Source organism: Chionomys nivalis, chromosome 1 (genome assembly GCF_950005125.1).
Source record: "Chionomys nivalis chromosome 1, mChiNiv1.1, whole genome shotgun sequence".
Taxonomy (NCBI): Eukaryota; Metazoa; Chordata; class Mammalia; order Rodentia; family Cricetidae; genus Chionomys; species Chionomys nivalis.
Window position 1 is genome coordinate 173,831,257 of NC_080086.1, and position 25,902 is coordinate 173,857,158.

At 45.5% G+C, this 25,902-nt stretch overlaps 2 protein-coding genes across 4 annotated transcripts in view; both read right to left on the bottom strand.

Moving 5' to 3' along the window:
* Positions 1 to 502, bottom strand: part of Calu (calumenin) — a 29,344-nt gene extending 28,842 nt beyond the window's left edge. For 2 of the 3 annotated variants that reach the window (XM_057772475.1, XM_057772466.1), the window contains exon 1: positions 395 to 483. The gene's annotated coding sequence lies outside the window, so the exon portion shown is untranslated. Of the gene's footprint in view, positions 1 to 394 lie in introns of all 3 variants that reach the window. The other variant, XM_057772482.1, reaches the window with a different exon arrangement.
* Garin1b (golgi associated RAB2 interactor 1B) lies at positions 1 to 24,961 on the bottom strand. Its single transcript, XM_057751981.1, has 8 exons — positions 24,716 to 24,961; positions 23,147 to 23,334; positions 19,989 to 20,241; positions 16,708 to 16,829; positions 13,160 to 13,197; positions 9,484 to 9,651; positions 95 to 844; positions 1 to 44 (listed from the first exon to the last, which is right to left on the bottom strand). The coding sequence occupies exons 1-8, from the start codon at positions 24,959 to 24,961 to the stop codon at positions 1 to 3; spliced, it is 1,809 nt and encodes a 602-aa protein (XP_057607964.1).
* Positions 24,962 to 25,902: the final 941 nt, after the last annotated feature.

Sequence of the window (25,902 nt, forward strand, 5' to 3'; positions counted from 1 at the left end):
TCACGGGATGTGGCCTTGGGGCGGGGTGGCAGCTCCCAGCAGGCCTGTGAGAGGTGGCAGGGAGCTGATATAAATCTCCCCAATTCTCTCCGACCTTCAGGAAACAAACAAGAGTGGCCCTCTAGTCCCAGGAACACTGTGAGTGGAGGGGGCCCGGGCGGAGAACAAAAACGCGCGAAGGCAGGCACAAAACGGTGCCCAGCAGGGCGCAGGGCCCGGGAGTCAAAGTCTGCTGGGCCAAAGCCCTCTCCCCGAAGCTGCGGGACGGCGAGCCAGGGGACAGAGAGGAGTCTCGGGCCCGCTCGAGTACACCGAGGCCGGAGCGAGGAAGACCCACCCCGAACGGGGAACAAGGCGGACAGAACAAGGACCCACCGGGCACCACGGGGTTTACCTTTCCCGGGAGCTCCACGCCGCAGGATACGGTGGCCGAAGCTCACCCAGGGGCTCAACTCCCGCGCACAAGCACCGCCCAACCGGAAGGGGTCCATCGCCCCGCCCCCACCCGCCTGGTCGGCGGCCTCCACACCAATCACCAGCAAGACCGCTGATGATGCGTAGCTTTTCCGCGCTGCCATTGGTTCCACAATAGCGCGGCCGTGATTGGCTTGAAAGCGCCACGTCCCCGCGAGCGCGCCGAGTTGCGTGGACCGGATTCCCGCCCAGTTCGGGTCGCCCAGCCTGTGGCGACTCTGAGTCCCAGTTCTGTGCTCTTGGGCGTGTGGGCGCGGCCCTCTGACCGTGGCCCCCCTGACCGCCACGTCCGCATTCACGACGCACGAGTCTGCTCCCAGGGCTTCTAGGGTTATTCTGATAGCTTTCTTCCTGCGCTCCAGCGTAGCATCTCCACCCGCGGTGAACTAGCCCAGCTTCTGGCTCTTGAGGGTCCCGGTTGATCTATTCATCAACAGCCCTGCCAACGTGTACTTTTCAGCTTCATTTCCCACCCACCACTCTCCTTCGCACCTCTGCCCAATCCATCATGATCCCCGCCTTCCCCGAAAGCCTTACATTTCACATCCTTGTGGTCTTTGTTCACAAAGCATCTTCCTCTGCCTGAAAGAAGTATATATATTTCTCGATTTTCCAGCTACTGAAAGCCATTAGTCGTGAAAACGTCATGAAACAGGTTGCTATCCTGGAATGTCTTAGAGCTGGGTAGGTAGTGAAATCGCAAGGCTCTAGGTCAGGTCTAGGTCCAGGAATCTTTCCTGGTCACAGTAAGCAAACAAGACATATTTACTTTTCTAACAGTTTTCATTTTCAGTACACAACCAGGTTTGGCTAATAACAGCAGCACTTATCCTTGCGTCTTCGCTTAGATCAAGTGCTGGGTTAGGATTCGCTGGGTTTAAGCATCAGGAACTCCCAGCTTACAGTCCAGGTCCAAATGCTCAGTAATACTAAATACATTGCATCACAGGCCCCTGATTGAAAAGAAGCCCAGGAAATTAGCAATCTCTCTCTCTCCTCTCTCTCTCTCTCTCTCTCTCTCTCTCTCTCTCTCTCTCTCTCTCTCGGTGGGCAGGGAGAGTTTGAACCTAGACTTTGCCTGGGACTCTATAATCTACCATTGATCTATAACAGCCCCATTACCTAGTCAGTGTCGGGAAATTGAAGCATGTATTGAGGGCTACTATATTTTTTCAGTACATTTGGAATGAATAGCGCATAAAGTTCATGAAAGACTTAAGAAAGCAAATGAGCTTAAGATGAGAAAGGCTGGCAACTACTGCTTGGGGCATTCAAACTAACGACTCAAAACACAACTCCCATCCCAAAGAGAGTTCATTCCGGAGACAAACGTGAGAGACCATGACCAGGAGACCAGATAGGCTACCCCAAATTCCATGTACCAATGTAGTAATGGTTTGATGAAGCTTTTATAGTAACAGAACAAGGAAACTATTTACTATTACCTTGGTGGAAACGCCAGAGAATGGGTTACAGCCTCAGGTATTATCTGATGACGCCCTTAGCTCTCGAGTTGTGAAAGCTAGCGGTCCGCTAAATCAGTACATCCCAAAGGAAGCTACAGCTCCGTTTCTGCAGTCCACACGATTTGCCTAACGGTCACGAAGCTGTTAGGTTAGTTACAGAGACGAGCAGTAGACAGCTCTTAAATAAATGGACACTAAGGGGGCTAAATATGGCCCCAAATAGTTTGAAAGGTTCTAACTTCTCCACTTCACTGAGGGTCTAATCAGCTAACAAATCTTGGAGAAGGTTCAGTTTGAAAGTGCAGCTACTGTCCCCGCCAGCCAAGCTGCATATTTTGTACATGGGGCAGGGACACATAGCATTTACTGAATATTACTAATGTTCCATGTTGCTAGGAAATGCGTTCTAGCCTCTGAGGTAGATGAGGCTGGATAGCAGGAAGGACAGCAACCTTAAGGAGAGGGGAACAGCCTGTTTGAGCTCTTAAGGAAACAACTCTGGATCAAATCATGAAAATTTACTGGCTGTTATATTCCAGACATTTTTAAAGGCCTCTGTATTTGATATGTGTCTTATATTAAGAGTAACATATCAAAAATTAAAATAACAAAGAACATTGTCTGGCCTAATGGCATGAAGGAAATGGGCATTAAAACAACAAAATAATTTTTAAAGCTTTTTAAAAATATTTATTTATTTATTTATTACGTATACAATATTCTATCTGTGTGTATGCCTGCAGGCCAGAAGAGGGCACCAGACCCCATTACAGATGGTTGTGAGCTACCATGTGGTTGCTGGGAATTGAACTCAGGACCTTTGGAAGAGCAGGCAATGTTTTTAGCCTCTGAGCCATCTCTCCAGCCCCCAACAAAATAAATTTTAAAAAACAAACAGAAAGCCCTAGATTGACTATATATTTGCCCTAGTGATTACAGTTACTTATACTCTGTGAACTATCTTATTTATAATTATAGTATTTGAACAAATCTATCATCTTTGAAATCTAGTGGGATTTTTGTATTATTGTTTTTGTTCTGGCCATCTTAATTCCATAGCTATAACCTTGGGTGGAGTGGCTGACTCTAACTCTAGGAAAGATTGATTTTTAATATTCAAGTTACCATAGCTCTTATTTGTTGACTACTAGCCAGATCTGTTTTATTATATTGGTAGTAAGCTAGATTTAGTTGAGGAGACTAAAGAGAAAGCAACATTGTAAAAGAAACTAGATGCTAATATAGCATTCCTTTTAACTTTCTTTTAACAAGATTGCTTCATGCACGAAATACTAATAGCAATGATAGAAGCAAGAGATTAGACTTGTTAGAAATTAAAATTTAATTGGAGGATGTAGCATAAGAATAAAATGCTTGCCTAGGATGCATGAGGGTCCTGGGTTCAATTCCAAGCACTACCCCCATCACCCAAAAGTCAGAATGTTACAGTCCCTATAGGCATAGCTAAATCTCTATTTTAATGGCAGAGTTGGAAATGGGACTCTATAAGGAGTCACTACAGTTTTGTCCATTTCCTTTTCGTTAGCAAAATATAAATATCATTTAGTTAAAAAACCCAGTTTATTGTACTGTAGAACACCTTAAATAGCCATTTAATGAAGAAACTTCAGCACTCAGCATCATGGATGTTGTAGTTACTAGAGGTTGTGTTTTTTTGTATAAATTAATGAAAAGAATTAACCAAATCAGGTATCTCTAGCTAGAGTAAATGGAAGTAAAGTTACTCTGTTCAACATCTGAGTGTATTGTAGGGTCTTTCATAATGTTTAATTGGTTGGACCTAGTTAATTTTTTAAATCACAAGTTTATTTCTTCTGGCTGTAGTAAGTCCTGTGCAGGAACAAGTGCCCTTAAGCACTGAGCCAGCTCTCCAGCCCCACACTTGAATCTTCTAAACATGAAAACTAGTTTTCTGTAAGGCAGGGGTTCTGGGTAAGCAAACAATCATAGCTAAAAAGCAAACAAGCACACAAGATTAGTGATTTTGTAAGTTCTTTAAAAACCAAAAGTAACACTATTTTATTGCTAAAGAATATACCAAGTGAAATACTAAATATCAAACTATATTGAAAATACTTAATTATGAAAAGATTTAAGAATCATGAAAATGGCTTCAAAAAGCAAGGATTGTGTTTTTATTCTTTTATTAAATGAGACAAAATTTATTTTTATATTCTATGCTTTCCTACTGGACAAAGCCTTTGCTTGTTAGATATCCATTGCCTAAATAGTAATATGGGGTATTCCTACTAACTACATATGATCATGGAAGTCATTTTAATGGACAAATATTTTAATATGAATTTTATTTATAAAATTTGGCCCATTAGATTGAAAAATAGCACCAATAAATTGTCAAAATTAACTAGAGCTTTGACTTTCTCTTAAGGTTTACTCATTTTCAAAAAACATTCTTTTTTATAAAATAAGTACTTTGTCTTAACAAAATGCTGTCTAGACAAGACCTTAGCAATGGCACCAGTTGACATGGCAACATGGGAATCTCATGGATAAGATTTGTACATGTTTTGGTAATATTCATTCTCCTTCCCTACCCACCTGACTTTGCCTTCATTTCCCTCCCTCCCTCTTTCCTTCCTTTCTTCCTTCCTTTCTTTGTAACATGCCCATGTTGGGCGCCATTCTGTAGTAAGGAGCACAGTGGGGGGCCTTGTTCCGTCCAGCTAGATCAACTTTAAGTTTTATTTTCACAATCTTTCTACAATATAATCCAATCTTTTAAAATTACTGTCACACATTTCCACTTTGGAACAACCTTTGTTTACTATACAAAGTCCTTTCTCAACTAAAGCATTTTTTCTTTAACATTTTTAAATCAAAAATATATCTGATCTATAACCATTGTATCTCTTTTCTAACTTAGTTTTTGGTACTTAGCCAATTATTGTTATTTTAAAAATAAAATTTTTAAGAACAAGTTTTAATCAGATAATTTTCAATAAAACCCCAGAAGACTGTACCTAAAATAAGAAAACATATACATGGGGTCACAGCGTCAGCTATAGATACAACCCAGAGTCACTTGGGAAGAGGGAACTCAGTTGGGATATCACTTACATCAAACTGGCCTTTAGAAATATTTGTGAAGTAGTTTTTGAATCGATAATTAATGTAGGAAGTCCCAGTCTACTGTGGGGAGTGCATCCCCTAGGCAGAGAACCTGAGCTGTTTAAGAAAGAAAGACTGCCCCTGCATGGTCTCTGCTTCAGCTCCTGCCTTGGCTACACTCAGTGATAGACTGTAACCTATAGCTAAGTAAATCAGTGTTTATCATAGCAACAGAGAGAGAGAGAGAGAGAGAGAGAGAGAGAGAACATGAATAAATAAATTGAAATAAGTTTTCGAGTTAGTGACCTGGATGAAAGAAATTAAGGTGGCACTCAAAGCTTAAATGTTTGGGCTATGGCTGTGGCTCAGTGGTAGAGTGACTGCCTAGTACACACAAGGCCCAGAGTTCAAAACCTAACACAGCAAAATGAAATCTTTAAAGAATGGTCCTGGTTCTTGGATGCAGGAAATGAGTGGCATGGTGAGTTGAGGTGATGGAAAGAATCAGAGGCTGGTGGAGGTACTGGAGTCTTTGTCCAGGAGGGAACTGTGTTTTCTGTCCTGCTAGTTCCCACAATTGTTAAATCCCAAAGAAATCACACAGAAGTCTACATTAGTTATAAACTGATTGGCCCAGTATCTCAGGCTTCTTATTAACTCCTATAACTTATATTAGCCCATTATTCTTGTCTATGTTAGCCACATGGCTTGATACCTCATTCAGCGAGGCAGTCACATCTTGTTTCTTCTGTGACTGGGCCAGGACTACAGAGGAATGGGCTTTCCTCTTCCCAGAATTCTCCTGTTCTCATTGACCTGCCTCTACTTCCTGTCTGGTTGTCCCGCCTATACTTCCTGCATGGCTACTGGCCAATCAGCATTCTATTAAAATACAATTGACAGAATACAGGCCATTGTCCCATAGCAGAACTGTTGGAACCCTTCCAAGAGAGAGGAAAATTAAGATCGAATTAGAAAGTAGTCAGTAAAAGAAGAGGTCTTAGCAGTGGCACTCTAAGAAATGATACCACTAGGGCTGGAGAGATGGCTCAGAGATTAAGAGCACTGGCTATTCTTCCAGAGGGCCTGAGTTCATTTCCCAGCAACCACATGATGGCTTACAACCACCATGTATGTAATGAGATCTGGTGCCCTCTTCTGGTAATGTAGGCAAACATACAGATAGAACACTGTATATGTAATAAATAAATCTTAAATAACAACAATAACAATAAAGAAAAGATACCACTAACTATACTCAAGGCCTACTTGCCTATTCTGTCTCTGAGAACCTCACGTCTGGTCTCTGGTCTACTGTGGGTAGGCACGATGGCTTTGACTGAAAAGGTTGATGCTACCCTCTGAGTGTCCTTACTCTGCTCCTGTGGTACGAATGAACACCCCACAAATGAATGAAGTGTTTTCTGTGTGCCAGGCAATGCTCTGGGCACTGTGGATGCAGTGGTAAACAAAAGGGGATTGAGTTCACGGTGCTTATATTCTGATCTGTAGGAACAGGTAAAACAGACAGGCTTTAAAAAGCCGATAGGAGAGATGGCAATATATACAACGGAGTAAAATAAAGCAGAGAAGGCAGCAGGAGTGTTGAGATTTTATATGGGATGGCTAATTTAAGGAGCATTCAAAAGGTATGCCAAGCAGGTGTGTCCATATTTCAGGGGCTGTCAACCCAAAAGGAAGTGTGCCAATTTTCCCAGACTGAGACAGTCTGGGAAACCTAGTACGTTTGAACAACAAAATGCAAATTCATCTTACCTTAATACTTTGTCTTCCAATCTCCTGGGAAAATCTGGTTCTAAGAGGGGCTGGCGATATAATTCAGATTGTGAATTATGCTAGCCTAGCATCTATGAGGCTATTTGGTAAACTTGAAGTAGTTGAAAATGACTGTAATCTCAGCATCCATGAAGTAGGATAGGTGAGATCTCGCCTGCCCCTCACTGAGACGGGGTTTCTCTGTGTAACAGCCTTGACTGTCCTCAAGACTCACAGCCCAGCCTCAAACTCACAGAGATCCACCTGCCTCTGCCTCCCAAGTGCTGGGATTAAAGGCGTGCACCACCACCTCTCAGACGAGACCCTACCTCAAAACCCAAACAAAAGCTTGTTCCTTAGCTTGCAATCCACTGCCGGGTGAACAAGCCTGAACTGGGCACTAGGCAGAGAAGAAGGATGAAGCTGTTCCGGAGCCATCTGAGCAGAGAGGAAACCACATCGTCTGCTTGGTTTATGGCTTTACTTTTTAAATTAGATAAATAGATGCTTGGCGGGGCATCTCTCAGAGATGTGCTTCTTGTGTAGTTCTCTTCATCTTTTCTCCCGGGTCTCTCCTGTTTCCTTGTGTTGCGACTTTCTTTCTGCCTCTCTTCTCTGACTCCCTCGTGTCAGCTTCCGCTCTGATTTGCTCTTGTCCGCTGTTCCCCTGGGTTTGCTCCCCTCGCACTGTTCTCCTGGCTCGTCTACCTTCGTGGTACCATGGGATGCAGGTTGCTGTACCCTCAGGCGGTGGTGAGAAGATGTGGAGAGGCTGACAGGATGAAGAAGCATTCTTCTCAGAGCTGCGATAACGCGGCTTTGCTCCTAGTGGTCATTCCCTCCTCCCTTCTGATCAGATAGAGTTCCCGGAAACTGAATACTGAAGAGAGGTGACGGTGTGGACTGCACAAAGTCTCCCCAATGGGAAAGGATCCGTCATATAGAGATTCCTGTGAGTGTCGGACAGAAAGTGGTCAAAATCATATAGGTTACCAGAAACACTCTTCTGTGAATGCACAGACACAACGATAGCCCTTTGTCTCTGGGGATTGATCTCCTGACAACTCTAAACTTTATAGATATCATTTCTTCTGATATAGACAAATTAAACAAAGATTAATTCATAGGCATGGTACGAGATTACCAACATGCCTAATAATTAAATCAAACAATTGTGATCTAACAAAAGTTATGGTGGCTATGGTTTCTCTCTCAATATTGAATCTCCATTTAATTTTGGGGCTGTATGTGGTTGTGGCTAACTGAAACCTTGGAAAGTGAGGCCACGGGGGGGGGCACTTGTTCTTATTTACATTTTCATTTTGAATGTATTTAATTACATGGATGGGGGATCCGTGCACGTGAGTGCAAGTGTCTGTGGAGGCCTGAGGCATCAGATCTGGAGCTGGAGTTACAGGCAGTTGGGAGTCACCTGAAGTGACTACTAGAAACCAATTCAGGTTTCTCTGGAAGAACCGCATGCGTTCTGATTCTTAACTGCAGGATGACCACTTTGGCTCCGACTCACACTGAAAACTTTTCAGTTATTAATAAATGGTCTTTTGGAAGAATTTCACGAATTTTCTTTCATATGATGTTATTTCGTTGATGCTATCTAAAGTTTTATCACATTTGCTTGTTTTGCGTGCATATTGTAAGATCATGAAAGTGGAAAGGGATCGTGGAAGGCAGGAAGAAGGGCAAAAAGAAAGAGCAAAGCAATGTAGGTGACAGGAAAGGGATGGAGACCAGCAAGAAGGGAGCAGTGGGAACAGCGACGGCAGTGAGGGGCAGGAGAACAAAGTATAAGGACATCCACTTAGGAAATGCCAGAATGACTGCTTGTGCAGTGGCAGGAGAGCTACTAGGGTTTATCTGAGGTGTGATCGTTACTAACAGAAAACAAGAAAAATGCCATAGTGAAACCACAGCTTGGTGTGTTAACTTAAAAATTACTCGAGGCCAGCCTGGTCTACAGAACTAGTTCCAGGACAGGCACCAAAGCTACAGAGAAACCCTGTCTCGAAAAACCAAAAAAAAAAAAAAAAAAATACTTTAAAAATATTTTTTTTTGCAAATACAAAAATAAGTATTTTTATGAATTAGAAAAACAAATTAACCCACCCTCTTTAGGACTGCCAGACCCAATGCACGGAAGGTGCTTCACAATGCTTGTTGAATCGATGTAGGATAGATGGGGCACCTTGGAGGGGAGAGGCTGGGACCCAGGGAAGTTTGTCCTCACTCAGCCCTTCAGTCTGGTTCCTCGTCCCTTTACTACCCCACCACCATTAACTAGGAAGACACCAAGAGCTCTAGGGAAGGGGAGGGGAGGAAAGAGCCGCGGGAGCTGCTGAGCTCCAGGAGAAGAGCCTCTATGCCTCTTACACAGCAGGAAGAGAAGGCTCCAGAGCACCAGATGAATGGTCTGCCCTTCAGTGCCCTTCAGTGGTATCTGGAGATTCCACACTGTAGAATTAATTTCACTCACTATTATCGGAGGCAGAGTAAACAAGGGAGAAGAAGAGAGGAGGGTAAGGTTACTGTGGCCAGGAACCCATCCTCTTCACACAGCATTTGGAATCACCCTGAGGACCCTAGGACACAGTCCTGTTTCTGAGCTTCAGCTCCAACCAGTCCCATGAAGACCCCCAGATCAATCCCATTGCCACCATACCTCCAGTCAGTGACAGCCGAGGCCTGCTGGAGGCAGCCAGAGTGCCGAGGAGCGAGAGGGGCTGTGGCCCAGAGGGGTTCTCTCTTTCCCACTCTCCGTAAGTCAGCGCATCCCTCCAGCTGAGATCGCGAGTACAGGGGACACTGTCTTCACTGGGAGTAGCTTTCCCTAGTTAAGAAAAGGAATATATTTGCACTCCGGCTCACAGAACACTCTGGAAGCTAACAGCTAATAGTTGCGGGGAGAGGAAGCCATCATATACGAGATCTGTCAGACAATTACACATTCTTGCTTTTATCATTGGTGGCAACTCTCCCACAATCCCCACCTACAGATAAGAACTCTGAGGTCCACAGAGGCTGATTGATTTACTAACGACTATATTATCACGAGGCAGAGTCAATACGCAAAGCCAACCAACCTGATTAGACAGTCTGTGTTCTTAACCACTAACTACATCCTGTTGAGCAAAATTGCGGGTTAACTGAGCTAATTTCCCCAAGGATATATTCAGTCGGCTAAACTGACAGTGGCCTTGAAACCAGAAGAGCAAAGCCAGAGCCTATTCTTAAACCCTTTGCCCCTGGCTTTTCAAAATGTAACCAAAACCTTGGTGTCAGTGGGGATCATATTAGAAATACCTGATTTCAAGGCCCTATGTCCAGGTCTAATGAGTTAGAAACAGCATTTCAACAAGACCAAGGATTGACTTGTGCACCTGCTAATAGGGGCACACAGGTGAACTTTGGGCTTCTGGTTGTCTAGACTGCATAGCAATCCCCATGCTCATCTGCTGGAACTATTGTGCAGTCAAGTTTGGTCTTGAGCTCCTGACTCCTCCTCTCCTTGCCTGGCAAAGGCTGGGATTACAGGCATTCACCACAATGTCTAACTAAGTGTGCATGTGTGCGTGAGTGCCTCCATGCACGTGTCTGTGTCTGTGTGCATGCATGTGTGCCTGTGTGAGTTAGTACAAGTGAAGGAAGTAGTCTCAGGGACCGGAGGCATCCGATGCCCCTCCTCCCTTGGGAGCTGGAGTTACAGGTAGTTCTGAGCTACCCGAACTGAATGCTAGGAACCAAACTTAGATCCTCAGGAAGGGCAATATGCATTCTAAACCCCTAAGACAATCTCTGAAGCCCCATGGGTTCTGGCGGTCAAACTCAGGTCCTCATTCTTACAAGGCAAGTACTTTACTGGCTGAGTTATTTCCCTGCCCTTCTCGTTATTTTAATCCAGAAGTTCCAATAGAAGGTTTAGGGCATGGCTCAGTAGGAGATAGTAAGGGTCCCAAGAGCCTGGCATGTAGCTTCCCTTTTCTGGCCAGTACTTGACCCAGCAAGAAAACAAGGTACAAAACACATCCCAATGTGGATCATTAAAATCAACCTAAAAACATTTCAACATTAGATATTCTGGAATTTCTTTTGGTGTTGTCCGAGGCTCTAGTAAGATCCTATGTAGCCCAGGTTATCCTGTAACTTGCTATACAGACCAAGCTGGCTTTAAGCTTGAGATATTTCTCCCAGCTTAGCTCTCCAAGGTCTGCAATGACGGGTTTGCACTGCTGCACCTACCCAAATATCCTGAAGTTCTAAACCTTTTCTCTCCAGGCCCAGCACTCATTGGAAACATTCTTGAATATTCTGTTTTCCTTATCTCTAACTTCATAAACTATTTTAAAGTGTGTGTATTTGAGAATGTGCTTGAATGTGCTATAAAAACAGAAAAAATAGTTGACATTGTGTCAAAGGTCACGGCATGAGGAAAGCAGTCCCAGACGGGGAGGAAGCGAGGCTCTCTCTGCTCTCCTGTCAGGACGCAGGAGCTGGCAGCTGCCATCTCCATCTTCAGTGCCCACGAGAGCCTTCCCTCCGGTACATCTTCCTTGCCCACTAAGCTTGAGTATATATATGCTGCACTTCTCTTTACAGGGTATATTTAAAAATTCAGACTTGGGGCTTCTCTTGAAAAAAAATCCAGAGTAGTTGATGATACCAGACTATGTGCCGGCATGGCGGCAATTAGTCAAAGTCTTAGCTAGTACCGCCACTGTTTTCGTTACTCCTGTCTCTGCCGCTCTCGATTGCCTTCTTAGTGTTGAAAACAGGGGTCAGTTGCCAGCAGTTGTTTTGTTTTCTAGCTTTACTTATGTTTTACGTGTGTGACTATTTCGCCTACATGTAAGTCTGTGTACCACATCCATGCCTGGTGCCCATGGAGACCGGAAGATGGTGTCGGTTCCCCCAGGACTGTTGTGAGCTGTCATGTGAGCTGGGGATCGAGCCTGGGTCCTCAGCCAGAGCAGCCAGTGTTCTTAACCACCTTACCATCTCTCCCGCGCTACCGGCAGGTGTTTTAAACATCAAGTTGAGAGTCAACCATTCCTTTTGCCCGCGTTCCCTCAGACCTTTATTTATTTATTCCACCCTTAGACATGAGTTTGTAAAATGTTCTGATTTGGATCCTAGTTCTCCTAGGATCTCCAACCTCCTCTACATTCCAAAATATAGCATGATATAGCTGTCTCTGAGCCAGCATGGAGAATTAATTTGTCAATAATCTTAGGTGCTGATATTTATTGAACTCTCGTTGTGTTCCCAGCTCTGCGCTTATGCTGTGGATGACTTAGAGGCATGCACACAATTTAACATTCATTAAGAACTAGGCCTTATGCCTACAAGAGAACCAGAAAACAGTGTGAGAGGTTAGGAGGAAAGCTAAGTCTTGGCAGGAAAGTGTGGGGTAGGATTTAGGACAGCCGGGTTTAGAGCAGCCCCTCGGGGGAAGGAAGTGAGTGTGGGATGACTAAGGTATGACGAAGCGCGGGTAAAATCGGACTGAAACAGATGTGGCTGGGGTAGACATGAGGCAGGGAGCACGTTATCAGGGGAGACAGGAAGGATGGAGAGGCTGATGAGGGACCATATCCAGAAGACTTGAGGTAGATTAGAATTTGGCAACAGGGAACCAGCTAACGCTTCTAGAACGTCACAGTTTCTCACATGGCCTCATCTACTCCATCTCTCCTGGTCCTATCGTATATGGCAATACCGTGAAAGAAGTGAAGGCCTCTCTACCTTACATATCTCTGGCACCCCAGCATGAACTCTGAATGTCGTCTAGAAAGGAGTTTCTATGATTTTGGTATGCACCCCTGTGACGTCACCCCCTGGAAAAAGGCAGTGTGACACGTAAAGAGCTGGTGCGTGCTTTTGAATACGTCAACCAACAAATGGATGCTGCAGATGTGAAGGGAAAAGCACGGGCTAGGGTCATGTGTGGAACTGGAAATCAAGAATAAAGAAGCATCTCAAGATGGGCGGTGGTGGTGCACACCTTTAATCCTAGCACTCAGGAGGCAGAGGAAGATGGATCTCTGTGAGTTCGAAGCTAGCCTGGTTCCAGGACAGGCTCCAAAACTACAGAGAAACCCTGTCTCGAAAAGGAAAAGAAAGAAGAAGAGAAAAGAAAAAATAAAGAAACAGATTAATAGAGCTTGGTGCCAAATTGATTTTGGTGACCAAAAAGCCCAGAGAGTTATCCATTATGGTAGGAGGATCCTATGGTTCTCCTGATGGCATCCAGAAGGACAGAGGGGGCCTTGAGAGGGATCTGAGTCTATGCCTACACAGCAGTCAGCTCTCCCAGCATGCAACCATGTGTCCTTCCTTACCTGCATTGGTCTTGTTGATCTGAATCTTCTTGCTCCTCCTGGAACTCCAATCATTTCAGGGTCAAGGAAATGAAGATCAAAGTTAAGGAGAAGAACATTAAATCAGGTGCGGTTTTTGTGTGTTGTTTGCTTTTTGAAACATGGTCTTATCATAGTCTTAAGTTCACCATGGAGCTGAGGACGACTCTGAACGCCTGACTCTCCTGCCTCCTGAGTGCTGGAATTATAAACGTGCACCAGCATGCCTGGTTTATGCAGTAGGACTGCGGATCAAACCCGAGCTTTGTGTGTGCTGCCGCAAACACTCTACGCCCTGAGCTACATGCTCAGTCCTGAAGTGACATTTCAAAGCTTATCCCTAGTTGTGAAGGATTTAGAGGCAGATATAAATATGGAAAAGGCCAGCTATGGCTACACTGGGTGGGTGTGATGCATACCATGTTTCCAGAAGAGAAAGGGGGAAGAGGAGGTGGGATGGAAGGAGGTAGGGACCAGAGCCCAGGGCTCTGATATGTTTGAGGAGGAGGACCGTGGCCCTATCATGGATCTTGCGTCTCCGTCATGCATGCTCTTTACTGTTCGGTGGCAGGTTGCTGCAAGTAAGCAAAAACCGGTAATAACTGCAACTAGTCTGGAAGGCGCCTGAATCTGAAGCATTAACATGCGGAACTTTGTTCTGGGAAACCAAGGAAGCTACTGAGATAACAGGGAGGCAGAAGTGATACGCTCCACTCTTCCAAATCTTTCTGACCCATTTTATACACTGTCCAGACCAGTTTAGCTGCTTATCTGGTCTCTCTGAGTCTCTTCTTCCCTTCCAATCAACTGTCCAGGCTACATCTAGAGTGACCTTTTCAAATGCAAATTGAATCACAGCACCTCCAGGTGTCAAATGCAGCAAAGGCTCCCTTCCACTGAAAGTAGAAAATCCTCCACACAGCATCTCTGGCCCTGCTTGGTGGGGCTTCAGCCTATTTCTACGTGTTCTCTGACCCAATGACCTTCTTCCTCTTTCCCTAAACCAATCAGGTTTCTTCCTCTGGACAAAGCCTCAGTCATTTGTTTCTTCAACCTTCCTGGCTCACTACCTCCCTCGTTCTTTTTGTCTAATGCCTGTTTCTTTTTAGGGGCTTAGTTCCCTCTAACCTTCCAGAATGAAAGACCAGAGATTGGTGGTAGGCCCCCAGGAACCCCACTTCCCTTTTCCTTTGGGGGTAGAGCACCTAATTTTGTGGGGGTATTGTTGTTTTGAGACAGTTTAGTCTAGGTTGACTTCAAACTCACAGGAATCTTCCTGACCCAGCCTCCTGAGTGTTGAGATTACAGGCATGTACCACCATCTCAGACTGAGGACACTTAATTCTGCGTGGGCTTGTGTCTAAAGGACAATGTGCTTCTTAGCCTCCCCTGCAGCTAGTTTGGTCTATGGGATTGAGTTCCAGCCAGTAACTCAGAATGAAATATGTGCAAAAGAGTCTGTGGTGATTTGAATGAAACACACACACACTCACACGCTCATAGGCTTGAGTATCTGAATACTCAGTCCCCAGTTGGTGACCCTGTTCGGGGAGGTTTAGGTGGCGCAGTCTTGTAGGGGGAAATGTGTCACAGAGCGTGGGCTTTGGGATTACAATCTTGTCCCACTTCCAGTAAGATCTCTTTGCTTTGTGTTTGCATTTGACAATGTGAGCTATCAGTTTCCTGTTTCTGCTGCCACGCCTACCTCTAGCTGCTGTGTCTCCTAGCCACAATGGGCTCTTGTTACTCTGCACCCATAAACACATCCATACCTCAGTGCATCTAAGTTGACTTGATCGTGGCATTTTATCACAGCAATAGAAAAGCAGCTAATACAGTGTCCTATAAATAGTAAATTATCTGGGGATTGTGGTCATGTCTGTACTCTCAGGCAGGAAGATCCCGAATTCTGAGCCAGCATTGTCGAGACAGACGCTGTTTCAAACAAACAAAAAAAAACCATAATAGCCAGGTAGTGTGGCACATGACTATTATACTAGCACTTAGGAGAATCAGGGGTTCAAGGTCATCTCAATAGTTACTTAAGTTTCAGGCCTGCTGTGATTGTATGTGTGATTTAGTAATTTGGCAATTTAAAACTTTTGACTGTCCTGGAACTCACTTTGTAAACCAAGTTGGCCTTGGATTCACTGAGATTTGCCTGCCTCTGCCTCCCCAAGTGCTGGGATTAAGGGTATAAATCATCACAGCCCAGAATATGACATTCTACATAACCATTTTTTAATTACAGTTTTCTGTATACAGAAACAATCTTTTATACAGTGACAATCTTTTGACAAACTGTTAAATCTTTCCCAAGACCATTAATAACACACATTAATATTTATTGAAATAACACTCATATCTGCTTCTCGATCTGACAAAGAGCATGCTAAAGGCGTGGTACTTATGAGCTCCCAATCCCAACAGTATCCGGATGTGGCTTTCTATTATCTTTTAGGTATTACAGAACAGAAAGCTGGGGCACTAGTCTGAGAGCTTTCAACCACTCAGAGAGACCATCTCTAGGCTCTCTTGCCTTTAGCACCCCAACACTATTCGGTTTGCCTCTGAGTTACTCTAACTGGTTCCTATTATGATAAGCCCCTCCTCCTGGGTTGATAGACAGCTGAGTGGTAGAGTCCTTGCTTAGGAAGCTTGAGACCCCAAATTCAACCCCCAAACTGGAGGGAGGGGGTATCTCTTCTTCTATGTGTCACTAGGAATGGTGGCACAGATTTCCTTCTAATTCCAGCATTTGGGAAGGAGAGGCAGGAGGGTTGGGAATTCAAGATCATTCTTGATCACATAGGGAATTTGAAGTCAACCTGAGCTGCATGAGATCCTATCTTAAAACGAAAAAGTTCCTTCTCTTTGACACTTCAGTTTTTCTCTCCTGGTGATATTTACTAATTCAGTTTTGGTTTTCCTTCTCTGTTTGTAGCCCATGCTAGTCTGGAACTCATTCTGTTGCCCAGGCTAGCCTCAATTTTTAAAGTCTGCTTGCCTCAACCTCTTTCTCAGGGCTGGAATGACAGTTATGGGTCACCACACCGGACTTCCTGTCTCCCATATCACACTGAATCATCTATACTACAGGGACATTTCTTCAGGCATGGAGAAGACAGGCCTGTATCCTGGAGCATCCCAGGAGACGACACTTTAGGAACAACCTCAGGAGCTCTATGAAGTCCAAACAGAGGCCTAGTCAATGGGGAAACGAACCCAGGGCACAGCAAGGTCTAAAGCAATGCAGTATGCCTCTGTAGAATTAGATACCGGATTAGGATTTAACTCTCCTTCTTCTGTGCCTGTTACTAACTCATTTTCATGCTGAAGAAGTATTTCATTTCTACACACCTCCTCTGGAGTCAGGCCTACCTCCCTTGCTGTGTGGAGATAAAGGCAATGAGAGCAGGACCGTCCTGAGACTATCACTCCCTGACTGTGTCATGTCCCTGACTGCGCTCCTTCACCCAGGGGTCTTCGCTGCTGGGGTCTTCCGGGTTAACCCGATTTAAATCATGTACCTGTACTGTTTCCGCTGATGCAAATCGGCAAAGATCTGCGAGAGGGCCTCACTCTCCCCCTGGGCCATCAGCTGCATGAGGCTCTCGCTGGGCCGGGGACCTTGAGGTTTCTTCGGCACTAACTGTACAGAGAAGGAGTAAGCCAAGCAAGAGGTTAAGCTGGGGCTCGCTGCATTTTCTTAGTACCAGGGCTCTAAAGTCTGAAACATCAGGACCCAACCATTCCCATGAGGCAGCCATCCCGGCTTCAACAGGAATGAGTCTCTTGGTTGGTAGCTAAGTATTTGGTATAAACGTCCTTTGGCGCCTTAAAGGTGCAAACATATAATTAGTATCATTAACTTGCTAATGTGAATTTTAATACCTAGTGCTACTTGTTTTTATATTTAAATGTATATATTATGAGAAGTTCATGCTTAAAAAATGAGCTCCTCTAACAAAAGTCCTCTACGCAGCTGCTTGTAGGTATGAAGTGCACTTGGACCTGCACGAATGAGTCCACACGGAGCGGCTACAGGTCAACACTGAGTGTTTTCCTCCACCATTTTCCACCTGATATTTAGACAGGCCTTCCCTGGACCTGGCTCTCATTTACTTCCAGGGATCCCCCCCAAGGGGGCCAATCAATCACCTGACCAACAGATATCTCTCAGAAAATCTGATACACCTAAAGACATCTGAGGAGATGGGAAGAATAATTATGCCATTAATAAAATAATGTGCTTTTCGTTCCTTGAAGCCCCCTCCCATACAGTTGCTCCCAGAGCCTCACTATTAAACCCGCTCATTTTTCTATACCTCAAAAACTGTAGCTCTTGGGGGCTGGAGAGATGGCTCAGAGGTAAAGAGCACTGGCTGCTCTTCCAGAGGTCCTGAGTTCAATTCCCAGCAGCCACATGGTGGCTCACAACCATCTGTACTGAGATCTGGCGCCCTGCTCTGGCGTGCGGGCATACATCGAGGCAGAATGTTGTATACATAATAAATAAATAAATCTTTATTAAAAAAAAACTGTAGCTTTTCCTTTTCTGGTTTACTCCTTTTTTGTATACCACCCAAAGCAAAAGCACAAAGCCCAGTACTTAGGCTTTCTCAATGTTTCTCTGAAGACTCTACCCCATGACCCATTCTTTTTTTTTTTTTCCTTTCAAGACTGGGTTTCTCTGTAGCTTTGGAGCCTGTCCTGGAACTTGCTCTGTAGACCAGGCCAGCCTCTAACTTACAGCCTACAACCCATTCTTTTTTTTTCTTCCTTTTTATTAATTAATTAATTAATTAATTTATTTATTTATTTATTTTTGGCTTCTTTGTTATTTTTATTTGAGGGTTCTATTGTTACTATAGGGACAAGGTATTCTCTTCTGTCAGGGCACAGGGTGACCTCAAACTTGTTGTTACAACCTATTCTTTTTTTTTTTTAAAGTATTTATTTATTTATTATGTATACAATATTCTGCCTCCATGTATGCCTGAAGGCCAGAAGAGGGCACCAGACCTCTTTACAGATGGTTGTGAGCCACCATGTGGTTGCTGGGAATTGAACTCAGGACCTTTGGAAGAGCAGGCAATGCTCTTAACCACTGAGCCATCTCTCCAGCCCCCACAACCTATTCTTAAGTTGCTTGCCAACTTCCCTTGTTGAACACTCCTGATATCTCGGACCGTAACTCAAAGGCACGAATAAATCAGACCCTCCCTCAAACAAATACAACACCCACATGGTTCCCAGTCCATGCATTGCAGCACACGCATGTACTCTAAGCATGTGGAGGCTAAAGCAGGAGGCTGGAAGTCGTAGGCCATCCTGAGTTCTGCAGCAGGATCCAGCCTCAAACAGAACTCCTACAACTACATTCACAAGGGTACCACCACAGGGAATCATGTAGGGGTACGTTTAACAAAAGGATGTTGAGGTTGGGGATTTAGGTCCGTGGTAGAGTGCTTGCCTAGCAAGTGCAAGGCCCTGGGTTGGGTCCTCAGCTCCTAGAAGAGAAAAGAATGAGAAAAGAGAAAAGGTAACGAAAGGATGTCAACGAGTAAAGAGCTTGATGCCCAGAAAGCACGTAAAATCAGGTGCAGCAGCTCATGTATGGAACCTCAGAGTGTCTGTGGTGAGATGAGAACCAGAGACAGGAGAATCCACAAACGGTCGAGGGCCAGTTAGCCTGGAGCACACATAGGAGAACCAGGGACCCTGTCGGAAGTAAGGTAGAAGATGAGGATTGACACCTGAGGTGAGCTATCCTCTGACATCTACATGTGTGCCAGGGCACATGTGTACTTGCACATGCACACACACACACACACACACACACACACACATGCACACACCACACAGGGTGGAAAGAGAGAGGGAGGGAAGGAGGGAGAGGTGGTAAGAATAGATAATGAAAAAGCTAAACATTCCCTCATGGGCTAGGGAGTGGGTAATAGTACTTGTGAAAGAATTAGGACCCTAGTTCAGATCCCTAGCATTTGTGTAAAGAGCCATTCACAACAACGCCCACCTCTAACCCTAGCACTGGGAGTGAGGGGTTGGGGAGCAGAGACAGGAGAATTGCTGGGGCTTGTTGGTCACTAATCTAGCAAAAATCCCTCAAGCTCCAGGTTCCATGAAATACCCTATCTCAGAGGAGTAAGGCAAATAGCAATAGAGGAATATACCTGAAGTCTTCCTCTGGCTTCTGCATGCCCCCACAGTGCATACCACCACCCGACACACACACGTACACACACATGCATGTGCTTAAGCACATGTACACGCATGCACACACATGCACATGCATGCACACACATGTACACATGCATATGCATGCACACACGCATGCATGCATGCACAAACGCGCGCACACATACACATGCATGCATGTACACATGTAGGCATACCAGAAAAGTCTCTTTTGACCTGGCACGGTTGAACATGCCTGTAATCCCAGGACTTGGGAGCTAGAGAAAGGAGGCTCAGGATTTCAAGGCTAACTTTGGCTACACAATGAGTTTGAGGCCAGCTCAAAAAAGCCAAACAAAAAATAAGCAAAACCAAAACCCTCCTCTCTTGTTTCTTTTCACTGAATTGTGGTGATGGCTGGTGGTTGCACAACTGTGTGCCTTTACTGGAAGCATAGTTATTTAGAAAGGAGTATTCTGTGCTTACAAATGTTACCATGTCTGTCATAGAGTTAAAGCTGAGGGCACCTACTTCGGGCACTCAGCAGCGGCTGCTCAAATCTCCCTTCTCCAACTCTGGTCTTGGCTGAAGGCTGGCAATGGGGATTTCTTACCTCGGTCTTTCCACATGGGCTGCAGAGGCTCTTGGGTACCAGGCAGTGAGTGACCGGAATGCTAGGGTCCTTGGTGGTGATGGACAGACCCTTCTGCAGAATTTGAACCAGGCGGATCCAAAAGAGGAAGACAGTCTCAGGGTGGTCAGGGTGGAGCTTTAGGAAGTAGATCTTCTCGGTGACTGTCCTCAACCTCAGGACACGTTCATGGTGGTCACAGATCTGAAGCTCCACAAACTTCAAAGGAAGAATACTAAGACACAGAAGAAGACACCTGGACAACCCCATCACTTTGACATGTCTCCTTAAGGGTGGGGGCTTTTAGAGGCAGGAAAGAGAGCTCTTGACCAGTGGTGCTAAACTCTGGGGAAGGCAGATTTCCCTGGAGCGCTTGATGCGGACTCTCAGAGACAATCCCAAAGATTCAGATTCAGTCGATCTGGGCTGTGGCCCTGGGACCTGCCTCTCTCACACTGCCACGATTCTCATGCCAGTGTTCCCTGGGTCCCGTCACAGATGGAGCTCAGGAGTAGGTGGCCGGAGACATGAGATTTTGCCATTTCCTCCTTGAAAACGCAAAGGGAGCTGACCCACCTGCACAACTTGTTCATTCAAGGACCTGGCTTAGATATGACATTAGTCACCTGTAGGGGGCAGTACTTGCTACAGGTATACCAACATCATAATGGAGAGCTCCGCACGAGGTAGCTCGTAGGGATGAAGGGGTTTCCTGGACCTCTGGTAACATCTAGAGATTCTTGAGATGATTTGCAGACTGTGTTAGGAAGCCTTTTGTGGTCTGAATGTCAAATATCCCCAGACGCTTACTTGTTTGAACACGTGGTCCCCAGCTAATGGTGCCATTTGGGAAGGTTGTATACGGAACCTTTAGAAGGAGGAAGTGGATCACTGGGAGCGTGTCTGGGGAGAGCGTTGAGATTTTACAGCCAGACCTCATTTCCTGTTCTCTGCTTCCTGTTTAGATGCAATATCATCAGCCAGCTTCCTGCTCTTGCTACCATGTCTCCCCTTCCCCGCCACAACAGACTCTGTCCCCATGGAACTGTAAGCCAAAATGAACCCTCGCTCCCCTAAGCTGCTTTTCGTTGGGGTATTTATTATTATTATTATTATTATTATTATTATTATTATTATTATTATTATTATTATTTTAATCACAGCAACAGATGGACGGGTCTGTCCCAAGCCTTATGCTACCATTTGCTACAGCCCTAAGCGGGACTTAGGCAGTTTGCTTTATAGTGGAAAACTGCAGCCAGTGACTTGTGATACAGAAATTGAGTCTAGTTAGCTGCGCACCCAGGACCGAAGAGAACATGGCCTCTTACGAGCAGCCCTCCACCCGCCAGTCTCACGGCCTCATTACTCCTTAACGGAGGCTCGGAGGTTTCCTGTTAAATCAGAAGTGTGAAGCAGGAAGACAAGCTTGGAGACCAGCCTCCACTCCTGTCCCTGAGCTTCCCTTTCCCCCAAATAACTTGTCCTTCCTGTGAAAGGCCTGTCTTATCTCACCTGACTTGCGTGTGTTATATGCATGCATGTTTGTCAGGAGTGAGCTTGCCCATGCATGTGTTTGTGTATGGAAGCCAGGGTTCAATGCCACTGTCTTCCCCTCGTGCTGTCCACCATTTAAAAAATGTTTGTTTGCTTGCTTGCTTGTTTTGAAACAGTGTCTCACTATGTGGTTCTGCCTGCCCTGGAACTCACTATGTAGACCAGGCCAGCGTAGAATCCACAAAGATCCACCTACCTCTGCCTTCCAAGTGCTGGACTGGATTTAAAGGCGTGTGTCACCATGCCCAGTCTAAAATTTTATTTTATTATTTGTCATTATGTGTATGGGGATTTGTGTGCATGTCTATCTGTGCACCACATGTGTGCAGTGTCCACGTTATCCAGAAGTGTCCGGTGTCCTGAGACTGGAGTTACAGACGGTTGTTGACTGCTATGGAAGAGGAGCAAGTGCTTTTAACCACCGAGCCATCTCTCCGGCCCCCACCATCTTTTTAAAGGGGCAGTTGCTTAAGAAAGAAAAGGAGCACACGTTGCTCTTGCAGAAGACCTGCCAATCACATGGTGACTCATAACCATTTATAACTCCAGGGGATCTGACTCTCCGTAGGCACTGGGCACTTACATGGCACACAGACAGACATGCAGGCAAAACATTCACATGCTTAAAACAAAATCAGAGCTTTAAAAAAAATATTAAAAATATAAGAAAAAAGGCACTCATGAGGAAGGGAGTGGGCTTGTGAGTTGGGAAGACAGTCACTAAAAAACTTCCACCAAAATTATTGAGACATTGCTCGTAGAATCCCGAGCTTATGGTTTTTTCGTCTGGCTAGACTAGCTGGCTCGTCCCTAGGATCCACCTCTCTTCCTCTAACCCCTGTCCTATCTCTGGGGTTACAGGCACACATTGTACTTGGCTTTTTGCGTGGCTGCTGATAATCCAAACTCGGAAGCTCATGCGCATCATCCATCTCCCCATGAGACGTGTTTCCCCATTCCCACCCATCTGTGTATGCATGTGTTTGGAGAGGTGTGTGTGCATAAGTATGTAGAGGTCAGAGGTTAACCCCAAGTCCCATTTCTTAAGCGTTTTCCACCTTGGTTTATTTATTTATTTATTTATTTATTTAAAATCAGAGTCTCTTACTAACCCTGGAGCTTATTAGCTAGGCTAGGCTGGGTGGGTAGCAGACCCCAGGATCTCCCTACCTCTACCTCCCAGGGCTGCGATTACCATTACTATACCCATTCTTTTTTAACACGGGTTCTGGGGATAAAGAGCAGGCACTATGATTGGACTACCTCCCCAGCCTCCAACTTGTCAATCTAGAGCAGCCAGTAGCCAAGCACCATGGTGCATGTTTGGAATCTAAGCACGCAGGAGGAGGAGGCAGGTAGATCAAGAATTCAAGGCCAGCCTTGACTGCAGAGTGGGTTCGTGGCCAGCCTGGGTTATAAAAGATTTTGTTTAAAACAAAACAAAATAAAATAAAATAAAAATTCCAAGTAATGTCACTGTAGTGACTTCTCAGTTCACCCCATCTGAAGTTTAGTACCAGGCAGCCTCCACCTCGGCCTGCCCTTTACCCCGCTCATCCCTCACTCCCATCTGCATTGCTTACCTCTTCAGGATGATGCTCGGGGCTGTGGATGGTCTGTTCCATGTCTGGCTTTGCCCCTGATGCCATTTTACTCTGGCCATAAGGAGGATGTTTGGAAGGGGTAGGCAAGGCACGGAGGAGGTCACCCCAAGGGCCATTGTGTTGGAGGCTTTGTAGATTTCTTTCCAGTTTCTGCCCCCCCTTCTGACCTGCAATGAAGCCCCCGGACCCAGCCTGAGCATTTGCAAAAAGCAGCAAAATGTTTCAGCCGAGTTTCTTCACTCAGCACTGATCTTTGGTTTTGATAGCTCTGACTGGCCTAGAACTCACTGTGTAGACCAGGACCAGAGAGATCGCCAGCCTTTGCCTCCTGAGTGTGGGGATTAAAGGCACATGCCTCCACACTATGATAGTCACTTAGCTTCTTTGTGGGAGGAAAGCCATGCTGTGTTGTGGGAGTGTTTAGCAGCTTCCTTGGCCTCTGTATCCTGGATGCCCTTAGCAAACTCGCATCCAAATTCTGACAACTGAAAATGTCCTCAGACATTGCCAAATGTCCCTTAGAAAGGAGGACTTAAATATTGCTTTTTGGAAAATATTTCAACCTGTATTGGTTTGAAGACTCTAGTGGGGCTTATGGGTGTTTTTAAAATTATTATTATTATTTTTTTTTGGATTTTTCGAGACAGGATTTCTCCGTAGCTTTTGGTTCCTGTCCTGGAACTAGCTCTTCTAGACCACGCTGACCTCGAACTCACAGAGATCTGCCTGCCTCTGCCTCCCGAGTGCTGGGATTAAAGGCGTGCGCCACCACCGCCCGGCTTTTTTTTTAGCTATTTAAACAAGAAAAAAAAATGAAGCAAAATAGAGTCTTATTCTATAGCCCAGATAGATTCATTCTCAAGGGCATCCTCCTGCCTCAACCTCCCGAGTGCTGGGATTACAGACTGTACCACCAGGTAGAATTTTTAAATAAGATTTAAAGGACCTACTATTAACACAGAGCAAGAAAAGTAACTTAGGAGTTCCTTGGCATCTACTTCGTGTCTATGGACACTCCCTTGACAGTTTCCTGACTTTGCTTTGAAAACGGTCATCCTCATGGCCCTTCCTTCAAAGTTCCGTCTGGCCCAAGGGGAGCCCAGGCAAGGAGATAAAAACACACCAAGTCAGCCGGGCAGTTGTGGCACACGCCTTTAATTCCAGTACTCAGGAGGCAGAGGCAGGCAGATCTCTGGGAGTTCAAGGCCAGCCTGGTCTACAAGAGCTAGTTCCAGGACAGGCTCCAAAGCTACAGAGAAACCCTGTCTCAAAAAACCTCACTGCCTTAACTTGGCGTCAGGTGATAGACCCCAAAATAACATAAATTAGGGGTTCCAATGCCTCATCCTCCACTCAGCAAAGGATGCCTGGCTTTTCTTGCTGTGTGTACACTTACAGGAGAAGCCCTGGCCAGCTTGTGTCTCAGCCCGCTAGCTCTCCTGCATCAGCTCATCTCCCACGGCGGTCCTAAGGATAACTCTTTCGGTCCGATCTCGGGAACGGGTTTAGAAGAATCAAGGAGGGCTGTTCTGAGTCACCCAAGAGTACCTGGACAAAGTTGCTTTCAAACACCACAGAGTGAGGAAACAGGTTGAATTCTGGAGAACGAACCATCTGGCAAAGCAGTCCTTCCTCCACTCCTAGGCCCACTCCAGGGTTCGGCTCCCCTTCCACAGGCAAGAGGCCCCTGAGTTTTTCCCAGGCATTCAAGGAAGGGAAGGTTGGATAAGGTCTTATAACTTTTACAGTTTTCTTCGAGTGCCACCAAGACTGTCTAGGTGGACCTGATGTCATCCTGTCTGCACATGCTCAGGGGCCCTCTGCACAGCTGTCCTGGGATCTCTTTCTTCCCTTCTGACCCTGGGCCGCTGGCCAAGGCCTGGGGGCAGCTGGTCAGCTCACAATGATGAATGGATGACATCATGAGCAACCACAGTAGGCCTGCAAGAAAGGGAAGCGGGGGAGCCTCCCATTTCATCCCGAGACAGTGTTGGTCACTTATGCACTAACATCCCAAGTCCTTCTCTGGGGTCTATGCGGAACAGTCACAGAACTTTCTGGGAAAGCCTGAGGCAGTTAGGAAGCTCCTGCTACTGCCCAGAAGGAAGGCCCTTCCTGACTCTCAACCTTCCCTGACCTGTGTGTGTATGTTTGTGCGTGTGTATATGTGCATGTGACGTGTGTGCGCGTATGTGTGTGTGTGTATGTGTATGTGACATGTGTGTGCGATGTGTGTGTGCATATATGTGTATGTGATGTGTGTGTGTGCCTGTGCGTATGTGTGTGTATGTGATGTGTGTGTGAATGTGTGTATGTGCGTATATGTGATGTATGTGTATATGTGTGTATATGGTGTATATGTTGCTGGGGACTGAACCCAGGGCCCCTCACATGCTGTATGAGCCGCCCAACTTTATCCCCAGCTCACACAGAATGTGAACTTGCCATATTTCTGCCTCAACCTCCTCACTTAAGAGAGGATGGACCTGCAGCATGAAGTTCAAGCTCCCCCATTTCCTTTACATTTGATTGAGCGACTGATTGATGTGCACACATGGGTGAATGTTTCACAGCATGTGTGAAAGTCAGAGAACAACTTATGGGAATCAATTCCACCGCACAGGCTCTGGGGATCAAACTCGGTTCATCAGGCCCGATGGTTAGGTACTCGCCTTTATCTGCTGAGGCATCTCACCACTGAGCTGGCCTACTCCCTTGCTCTCTTAGAGAAAATT